At 39.2% G+C, this 10814-nt stretch overlaps 2 protein-coding genes across 3 annotated transcripts; both read right to left on the bottom strand.

Moving 5' to 3' along the window:
* Positions 1 to 5010: 5010 nt before the first annotated feature.
* LOC130166533 (uncharacterized) lies at positions 5011 to 7886 on the bottom strand. 2 transcript variants are annotated; one of them, XM_056372208.1, is made up of 4 exons: positions 7742 to 7886; positions 6583 to 6698; positions 6135 to 6315; positions 5011 to 5950 (listed from the first exon to the last, which is right to left on the bottom strand). In XM_056372208.1, exons 2-4 carry the CDS (start codon positions 6696 to 6698, stop codon positions 5903 to 5905), a joined length of 345 nt encoding a protein of 114 aa, XP_056228183.1. In that variant the 5' UTR covers positions 7742 to 7886; the 3' UTR covers positions 5011 to 5902. The 2 variants fall into 2 exon arrangements, with proteins under 2 accessions (XP_056228183.1, XP_056228182.1); XM_056372207.1 differs by having other exon boundaries at positions 5011 to 6315.
* Positions 7887 to 8839: 953 nt separating this feature from the next.
* Positions 8840 to 10761, bottom strand: si:dkey-96g2.1 (uncharacterized protein LOC795315 homolog). Its single transcript, XM_056372427.1, has 3 exons — positions 10712 to 10761; positions 10134 to 10249; positions 8840 to 9869 (listed from the first exon to the last, which is right to left on the bottom strand). Exons 2-3 carry the CDS (start codon positions 10247 to 10249, stop codon positions 9281 to 9283), a joined length of 705 nt encoding a protein of 234 aa, XP_056228402.1. The 5' UTR covers positions 10712 to 10761; the 3' UTR covers positions 8840 to 9280.
* Positions 10762 to 10814: the final 53 nt, after the last annotated feature.

Below are 10814 nucleotides of genomic sequence, written 5' to 3'. Positions count from 1 at the left end.
ATCAGTCTCACCTCCTCTATCACTCCCACCTCCTCTATCACTCTCACCTCCTCTATCAGTCTCACCTCCTGTAACACTCTCGACTCCTGTACCATCAGAAATGCAGTAGTGAGCAACTCCATTACCACTAGAGCATACGCTGCATTGCATCTGATTATCTTGTTTATCACAACGGAATATGTTGTTTAGACCAATTTGACCTTGGGAACCTTGGTACGTCCCGAGTTGCTGAAGGGCGCCACTACGCTGCTCGTCAGTATTGGCTGGACCAGTTTTGGGCTTGAATATTTTAGAAAACACAACTGCGTAACTGTTCCATTCCAGAATTTGATTCATCCTTTGGAGAATGTTATCATTATGCGTGCGGCTTGTACATTTTTCCACACATGGGGAGGCATAAACATAGAAAAGCAGAAAATCATTATCATTGCGCGTGTTGAGCAGGTGGTTAAAGTGATCTAAGACACGTGACTCTGCGTGATCAGCTCCTCCCGTGGCGTGTCTCTGAACTTTGGCTGCAACCACCCGGCTGCCGGTGTACACACCACCGCTGTTCATCGTATTCTTCACATTGTTGGCAGGATCACTTGTGAATACTTGATTAAGGATTTGATTAATGTTCTGGTTCTGGTTCTGGTTTTTCGGGATTCTTACAGCCAGACTGAACATGCCTTTTACTCTATACCTGCAAAAGGAAAAAAACAGAACATGCTACCATGTATTGTACCACACCATGTACATACAGAACACAACACAGTGTAGGTTGTGTGATATATGAACGTGTAAGGCAGTAACCTCAGTTGTAGAGTAAAGAAAAGTTGTCAGATGAATGCACATCGAAACCTAGATGATGATCATGGTATGATGACATGCATAAAAAATAAAATGACCACCACTGAGCTCTCAATGCTTCAACAAAGTATTGGAGCCTAAAGTGCAGTTACGTAAACTGACCACTAAGTGGCAGCGTTGCACCATTTACTCTGTGACTAATGCAGCATGCCTCTGTGTTTGTGTCTGCAAAGTTCTTAAGCTTCTTCCTTGTAAAATATCAGTTTTCTTAAACTGTATTTCATAAAACAACAAATAAAGACATGGGTAATTTGCTTAACCTTGTGTGGATTGGGGGAAATCAGTCTGAATTAGGAAATATTTCTGAGTTGTTGACAGCAAGACTGAGCAAAACTCTTGTTGAAGTGCGGATTCAAAATAACATGTACATCTGCTCGTTGTACTCTCAGCCTCGCTTCATTATTGTTCACTCTGATATCTATACCCCCCATCAAATGCAGCCCCTCCTGATGTGCCCATGGTGGTCTTAACACATCATTCGGTGAAAAAAATTCTTTTAGTAAATGACTCAGTAGTTGACTCACCCTCTCAAGATGCCGTTTACAATTTGCGGAAGCCTGCCGTTGTAATTATCAGCCAAACTGTTTTTAGGAACAGACAGGAGGAAGGCCAGCATCACAGCCATCCAGCACAGGCCAGCCATCTGAACAGAGTTTATTAGAGTCAGTCATAAATGTCAATGATAATGTTGCAATGTACAATTATAATATATATAATCCTCCATTTCCTTTGTGCGATGCATTGCGTAACACTAGTGCAGCGTCAACCACAAGCACTTTTTTTCTTAGTATGCATACTGACTGTAGAGCTACGGAAGCCCTGAAAGGCAAGATTTGTTTTTTCTAAGTTTGTTTTCTCATCTGTATTAACAACCCCTGAGATGCAAGTGTTTTTTTTATTTGTTTTTTGTGTTTTTGTTTTTGCCTGAAGATGATGTCTATAAAGCAACTGACTCTGAGTGTGTCCTCATCCTCATCCAAAAGCTATATACTCTTTCCTTAATAACCTTTGCTTGAACTGTGAACTTTTGAAATATTTACAAAATATCAGGACTAATGCGACTTAAGTTTAAAAAAACATATAAACAACATTTTTATAGAGGAGAGTTTGACCATGGCCAAACCCTCAGAGTGGCACCCTGCCCTTATTTGACCGTGTCACAAAGAAATAATGAAGAAGGAAGAAGATGTAAAAGGAAGTTGAACACACACTGTAGCATTTGTGTTGTCACGTAGCCTTGACCCATGACCTTTGCAGGCTTGTTGTTGACTGATTCAGAGGTCATCAAAGGGCCTTTTTTCCTAAAAATCGTTGTGATTGATCATTTGTTGCAGCTTTCTCCTGCGGTGTTCCCCAAAGCTCCATCATAGGTCCTATTTTATTTTCCCTTACAATTGCTATTGTGCCAAAACACAGCTATACTCTGTAAAACTGAACCTTTAGTCTTGTTTACCTTATCTTAAGGACATGAAACGCTGGATGGCCAAATATTTCTTAATCTTAATATTGCTTCTGAAGATTGAACTTGGGGTGTAGCAGATTTCTTGAGGCCTCTATTTTCAAATGTTCACAAATGTGGTGTATGGGTGTAATTGCTGACTTTGCTTTAAAATTTAACAAGCAAGTTTTGTAATTATTAGTAGTTTTCTCTCTCCTCACGCTCTGTAGACAGTCTTGCATTCTTTTATTATTTTTTTTACTTTATCTGATGTGATCTGTCTTTTTGATTAAAAGAGAAGGAAGTTTAACAAAAGACACTAAAAGAAACTCAAACCAACAGCAATTTTTTCCTATTAAAACAAAGCAAAAGCACTGAGCACTAGATATGATTTTAATATTTTTTCACCTCTACACTCAAGCTCTTGAAGAGTGTAGGACATTTGTGTCTCTGTATAGCTCAGTTTTAGACCAAAAGTAAGATGTAGCCTATATGTCAAAAAGAATGTACCCTCGTTCAACAGCCTACGACCAAAAACTGCTTCAGTGGACATCAGTGTCAGTGGTCCCTCGCTGAGTTGTGCATGTGTGCTGCAGCTCTCTAAGGGTTTAGTCATTAAGAGATGAAGATAAGATGAAGACTTCTGCTTTAGTGAATGACTAGTGGATTAACGACTAAAACAAAGTCTTCCTGTTTTTTCTCATCTCTTAATTTGATCGTGACAACCATCAACAGTGTGAACGGCTAAAGTCACACCCACACACGCTGATGGCAGCAAACTGTCCTACGCTGTAAAGATCTTTGGATAGAAGCGCCATATAAATGCAGTCAAGTGACCGAATGAATTTGTTTAATTACAAAGGAGAGTTTCTTGTTTAGCTTTTCAAATCACACACAATACAGCAGTTTGTTTACAAGTGTTTTCAGTGCAGCTGTGTGGTCTTCACCTGTGTTTGTATGACAGCAGTTTTTGTTAGATGTGTGTGTGTGTGTGTGTGTGTGTGTGTGTGTGTGTGTGTGTGTGTGGTGTGTGTGTGTGTGTGTGTGTGTGTGTGTGTGTGTGTGGGGTCCGCTAGCTGTGTTTTGTCGACTGTTTGTCAAGTCATGCGCTTCACACTTGTTGGTGTTAGGGGTGTTGCAACACCCACAATTTCACAGAAACATGTTTTCGCTGAACAGCATAAAAACCATGAGGGACGTAGCCTCCGTGACGTCACCCACAGGTTTCTGAAGAGCGGTTGTGAAGTTCAGAGTCTGACTCCGCCTCTAACTCCTAGCTAATCCATAAATGGTCAAAGAGGAGGGGCGTGTGTGGAGCTGAGACTTCAGTTCATGCCGGTTTGTGGCAAGCATACGCTCACCCACCTGTCACTCAAAGAGGCCACGCCCTCAATCCTCCATAACTTTAGTCCTAAATAAAATGTAAACAGGTGAGTTATATAAACAGGTGTCATGAAGGAGGAAATTAGCTCTAGAGACCAAAACAGTTTTTGTACCAGGCTGTAAACATGTTTACTTCTGCTGTAAAGTTGGATATTTTAACATGGGAGTCTATGGGGACTGACTCACTGTTGGAGCCAGACTCTAGTGGCCGTTAGAGGAACTGCAGCTTGTGATACCTCGGTGTTGGCTTCATTTTTCAGCCCCTGATAAGGTTAGACATCCCTGCCTGGCCTGTACATATGTGTCAGTCTCAAAAGCAAATAAATTTCCTTAGAAGTACAGTGTTTCCTCCAGGATTTTTTTCAGCAGTGGGGGGCATGCTCTCCGGGTGGTGGTGCTGGTGGTGGTGATGATGTTTTTTATCGCTACCATTGAACTTTTACAATATATATCTCAGCCATATACAATGTCAAGAAAAATAAATACCTTTGGTTTGTGAAAAATAAATGTTACTTCAACTCTAACCAGTTGAAAATGTAAAAAGTAAAAAATAAATAAAACAATAACATTAAATAAATAAAAATAATAAATAAACATATAAAGATCCGCTAGATGAGGCTGTAGAGTCAGTGGCAAAGTTTGTACCCAGGCTCATCTCTCTCTCCTGCACCTTCACCCAGCTCTCCTCCACTTTGTTTAACAACTCCTCCCTGTCTAATGTTACTGTCTAATAAGATTACATTAAAAGTGTGAGTAACGTACAACGTGACGTCACTTTCAAGGCCGCGCTCTCGCGAGTAATTAACTCCAATAGGATCCCTCAACCACCCCCTCCGGGCTGCCACTGCTAAATGAATGTAGAGGAAACACTGAAGTAGTTCGTATTTACTTAAAATATAACCAGGTTCAATGGAGAAAACCTTGTCTGGTGTTTATAACAACTCTAAAAATTAGAAAACGGTGCTAAAATTCATGGTTCATTGACAGTTAATACTTTGCGAGTGATCTCTTTACCTAATGGGATTCGGTTTGATTTCACCCACTTTTCCAGTTGAAGTATTTGTTTAGTATATGATAACATGATGACAGTAAGGTTTTAATGTATGATGTATTATAACATAATATTGTATAGTTGACTGTTGTGTTGTATAGGGCTGAAGGGTGTTATGTAATTGCATTATACAGTAGAACATTGCGCTCCACCCAATAAAGGAAAGACAGACATAAGCACTTAAATATTAAAAAAAGGTGTTACTATTTGGTTTATCTAAACAGTTAATAACAGATGACAGCAGTTACTCATTCATACTCAAACTGACACAGAAAAATGACCAGAATCGATGCCAAGCCAAGATTTAATTTGGGAAAAGGAAACACAACATTAGAGGATTTTCCAAAGCTTTACAGAGAACTAGAGTACAATGACATGAGTACTGGAAATACTGACGTTAAGTTTCTTTTCTTGGTTTATTTAAAACAGTTTACAATAAGCAGTGTGTATCCATTCCGAGAAGTATTATCAGACACTTTTTAATATTAGATTTAAGCTGATTAAAACTAATACACTCTGCTGTAACTGAAAAAGAAGTTTGAGCTCATTTTGTAGAGCAATATTTTATATGACGGTTTCCATTTTTGAAGATCTTGTTTGTCTTATTTCACCACAAGCTGTTACAACAAATTGTTTAAGGTGTGACGGAGCTCAACCATGCACTGTCTTATAAAACAAATATTAGTCATAAAGTTGTATTTTTCAATAATATTGCAATAATGGCATAGGAGTTCATTTTTTATCCAGTAGTGGCTGTATTGTTGTTGTACAGGCCTGTGACCAGCAGGTGGCACAATAAGACAGATGTGATAATATCAAAGTGTGAGTGTTCATCACATCACATACGAAGATAAAGATACCAAAAAACAAAGTAACAGGGGCTCCAACTTTCAGGTCAAACCAAAGCCAAATAACAAAATTATCACATTTACAAAATGAAATAGTACAATAACATAAGGGCGAGAAGAAGCACAATGAAACTAGACAGAAAGCAGAGATTATTTCTGTTGAGCATGAATTAATTAACAATCTTCAGTCGACATTACCAACACACTGGGCTACAGGTTCCTTGTCATTGAAGCAGTTAATGCATTTAAAAGCTTCATTCTTTGGTTTGTAACAACGGAAAATGTTGTCGTGACCAACTTTAGATCTCCCCAGCTGTTTGAGGGCCTCTTCTATTTCAGTTTTGTTGATGGGAACACCTTTACTGGTCTTGTCGAACACTTCGGAAAACACAAATGCAAACTGGTTCCAATTGGGGAAGACTTGATTAATCTTGGGTATGATGGAATAGGGACCGTTCTCATTCATACAGTGTCTACCACATGGAGAATAGAAAGAGTAGAAGACTAGAAAATGATCATTAGCTGTGTTAATTAAGGTTTCCATGTTTTTCAAAACACGTACCTCCGCATGAACATTTCTGTAAGGTCTTGCGGCAACCATCTTGCAGGCATTTTCATACACTGAATTCTTGTCAAGTGTCTTACGAACAACGTCGGCTTTCTCAAACACCTCCTGCAGCGTGTTCAAGTCCTGGTCCTTTGGGATGTTCACAGCCACACCCACCTGGGTTTTTATATCGTACCTGCCAAAGGAAACGGACTAATTGACTATTACAGAGTATCATTACAGTATGAATACAAAGGTTGATGAATGAAGGTGGACATGCATGACAGACAGCAGTAGGTTGCAGAATGAGGAATGTCCTTAGTATTATCAGTGATTAACTTTTGTAGTCGCTATACACGTTTGAGCCACAGCTCGGTAGACAGGCTAAACATAAGAAGTTCAGAACCAACAATACCAACTGCTACATCCAACATTGTTTCACGGACTAGAAACAGTGACTCACCTGTTCATCATGAAGTTTACAATTGTTGCAAGGTCATCTTTGTCCACAGCAGTAGCACTGATTCCAGGAGACAGGAGGAAGGTCAGCACCACAGTCACCCAGCACAGGCCAGCCATCTGCACACAGATCAGGTTTAAGAACCATGTGATTTTAACACAGGTCTAGGTTCTATATTAATACTGTGAAAGTATCAAAGCCTCAGTCCACAGAGAAATGCACACAACCTGTATTCAGAAACTGAGCCTTAAAACCAGCCGTCAGGACTTCTGGAACTTTGTGATGTCACAACAAAGCAGTCACCAAGCCCCGCCCACCTGGACCCACCATCCAAACCTTGCAGGATTTGGTTTCTCTGAGTGTTTTTACCTGAAATCTGCTATATTTTTATTGGATCACTCAGAAAACAGTCAGCCAATCAGAAGAGAGGCTCAGAGCCTCCTCTCTTCTGATTGGCTCACTGACCTGTTGTTACTAGAGCTGCAGAGAGAAGCCTGAGAGAGGAGATGTAAAACTACACTGAGATGGTTTTTGGTTCTTAAAACCACAAATATATCTTCTTATGGTTCAACACTAAAATAAGACATAGAAGAAGAAGAAAATATGGAGTTTTAATGGCTTATAAGACAAACTGTAAATATAAAAAAATATAAATCCTAAAGAAATAGCTTTAGTTGACCGTCCTCAGCCCATTTAACACATAGGATGTGCACATAACACATAAGATGAATATTTCTACAAAGGCCATTGAATAAATAACTCTACTTCATTTCTGTTGTCAGCAGGATGTGCTGGGTCTAACAACCTACAAAAATAAATATACACATTAATATCTTTATTTCCGGAAAAGTTGGGAAATTGTGTTTGTATAAATCCTGCTCAATAACTGACACAAAGGACATCTCCTTGTCCATTTAGAGTGTAAATGATCAGCTGATTGTACATATGATGTGATGATCAGACATTTCTTACATTATACACACAGTGTCTTTAAGTTTTTGACTGTTAGTCATAAAAAATAATCAATTTTAAGATGTAAACTTGTATTTTTCATTGTTTCCTGATGTTTAATAGACCAAACTCTCAATCAAGGAAATCCTCAGCAGATGAATCCATAATGGAAATAATCATTAGTTAAACTTTGCAGCTTTATTTCACGTACCTGATTTGGTAGAAGAAGATGTCTGATTGATGCTCTGAAGCCGATGAGTCCTCTTGGTTTTTTCTCAGTGTTTGGTGAAGGTGCTGCAGCAGTGAACAGTGTTAGGAGGAAGTAACTTTATTTTTATGGAGGACAGAGAGACAATGGCCTAACCGGTCCGATTACTCTCACAATTGCTTTATATCCTTATTTGAACAAGTCTTCGAAAAAGGAGGAAGAGGAAGAAGATAAGCTGCAACAAATATATTCAGTGTGAAACCACCCCACAGAGCAAATGTCTCTTAGAACAACTGTGTGTCACCCAGACTTGCAACAACAGTGCTGAGGACAGTGTTTGCAAGCAGGTTCACAGGTGTGTCGTGTTACAGGTGTTGCGACTCTCACACTTTCACAGAAACATGATTCCAACCCCCGACCCCATTACACATTTTGAAGTAAATTGCAGCACTCGGTAGGTTTTTAATTAGCATCAACCTATGGGGCTGAAAAAGGAAGTGCTAAAACCTGCAGTTCCTCTAATGACCACTAGAGTCTGGCTCCAACAGAGAGTCAATCCACATAGACTCCCATGCTAAAATGTCCAACCTTACAGCAGAAATAAACATGTTTACAGCCTGGTACAACAACAGTTTTGGTCTCTAGAGTTAATTTCCTCCTTCATGACACCTGTTTATATAACTCACCTGTTTATATTTTATTAAGGACTAAAGTCTCAGCTCCACACACACTCCTCCTCTTTGCCCATTTTTGGATTAGCTGGGAGTTAGGGGCAGAGTCAGACACTGCCAAGATGGAAACGGTGGACCAGCTCACTCTGAGCTTCAAAACTGCTCTTCAGAAACCTGTGGGTGAAGTCACGGAGGCTATTTCCATCTTTATTTACAGTCTATGGTCACAGCCATTGCTGCTACTGCAACTGTGGGCCAAATGACAATGACTAACTTCCCTTGGGCAGCTGTCCCATTCACCTCATGCTGTACCTTTGCTCCTTAGTAAAGGTGCTTGACTTACTTATAGAATCCAAAATGTTTGACAGACAACAGTGCTGTTTTTAAGGGTTTCACAAATGATGGACCAACACAACAGAACATATGCTTAGTCGAGCTTTAATTAGACTGAACAGAACATCAGGTTTACACAAGTATAGAGAACAATGAGGTGATGTAAATACATATTTCATTGATGGATTAAAATGAAGTAAATACCAAAATGTTACTACTTGATTCTTTTTTTAAACAGAGCCCAAAAACAACAACAATTTCCTCATCACCTAATTGTTTTATTCAGGTGAATGTGCAAGACATACGACCAGTTACATTTAATTACCTGCAACTTCTGTAAAGCTCAGAAAACAAGAAGCATTAAGATGAATATTTCTACTACGGATTGGGTCAAAACATCTGAGCAACAGTTTTTAATGTGCTGTATTTATGCGGTTAATACCTGAAGGGAGTTATCTAACACAGTACCAAGTGATGCTGTAGCGATAAGCTAGTAGTATGAATCCCATCCCTTATCCCTAAGTTTGATTAACAATCTTCAGTCGACATTACCAACACACTGGGCTACAGGTTCCTTGCCACTGAAGCAGTTAATGCATTTAAAAGCTTCATTCTTTGGTTTGTAACAACGGAAAATGTTGTCGTGACCAACTTTAGTGTTCCCCAGCTGTTTGAGGGACTCTACTGGTTCGTCTTTGTCGATGGGAACACCTTTACTGGTCTTGTCAAACACCTTGGAAAACACAAAGGCAAACTGGCCCCAATTGGGGAAGACTTGATTAATCTTGGGTATGATGCTGTTCCTGTTTTTCAAGTTTGTACATTTTGCACCACATGGGGAATAGAAAGTGTAGAAGACTAGAAAATTACCATCTCTACTCTCAACTAAGGGTTTCATGTTTTGCAAAACAAGTGCCTCGGCGTGATCGGTATACCACTCTTTAAAGTCAGGTTTTGCAACAACTACCCTGTCGTCACTGGTGTCATTTGGGTACACTGAGTCCTCTGAGAGCTTCTTCTGAACAGCGGCAGCAGTGGCTCTCTTAAAGACCTCTTCTAGGTAGTTCTGGTTCACGGTTTTCACTGGGATGTTTACAGCCACACTGACCTGGGTTTTTATATCATACCTATTTGTCAAAGGAAACATACAAACAAATGTTAGAGGCTGTCTGAGAATACGATAAACAAAAGAGGTTAGCTAATATAAAGAAGTGTATTTCCATTTTAAATGAAATGCGTTGTGTGATCTGATGTCATAAAAGGCATCAGTGTAGTTTACAGGAGATAAATATATATACACACTTATATAAATACAGGGACTGACAGTGGATGCAGTGAAAAATAACAGCATTTTTTTAGACTAGAAACCAGTTAAAATCAAACTGACTCACCTTTCGATGATGAATTTTGTAATTTTTGCGAGTTGGTTCTTGTCCACAGCAGCAGAACTGTTTTCACCAGACAGGAGCAATGTCAGCGTCACAACCACCCAGCACAGGCCCGCCATCTGCACACACACTGAGTTATTTATTTCTTTATTTCTATATTATTCATTCATTCTTTTCAAGGAATAGCATTCTGACTAAGTTCGTAAAAACAGGAATAATGAAAGTAGGACTGAGGTGGGAAAGATGTGATCTCTCTGTTTCAAGCCTTATATTTTTTGGGGGAAAAATCGACGTTCTAAAAAAACGATTTCTTTTTTAAGGTTCAGTCATTCGTCATTTATTTGTCTGTCTTATGATTTTTAATTTTTAATACGTTTTTGCGTCGGTGAAAGACTGCAACAAAAAAAAGACATGTTACCATGTTGACATTTTTCTGACAAAGTGCTTTTTCTCTCATCCAATCAAACAGCCCTTTAAGTGAGACCAGAATTAAATTTAGTTTTTTTTATGCTACACAAACATGTTTTACAACACTGCCCTGTTTATATCAAAATACTGATTTTTCATAGTGTGTCTTTTACCTGCTTTGGTGGGGAAAGATGTTTGATGGATTCTGTCCACACCCTCAGAGTCCGAGTGCTGCTGCTGTGGGTTCAAACAGAAGGAGGAAACATTTTTATAAGG

The sequence above is a fragment of the Seriola aureovittata genome, chromosome 3, assembly GCF_021018895.1.
Source record: "Seriola aureovittata isolate HTS-2021-v1 ecotype China chromosome 3, ASM2101889v1, whole genome shotgun sequence".
Classification (NCBI taxonomy): Eukaryota; Metazoa; Chordata; class Actinopteri; order Carangiformes; family Carangidae; genus Seriola; species Seriola aureovittata.
Note: the sequence above shows the minus strand (reverse complement) of the source record. Positions and strands in the feature narration are given on the sequence as shown.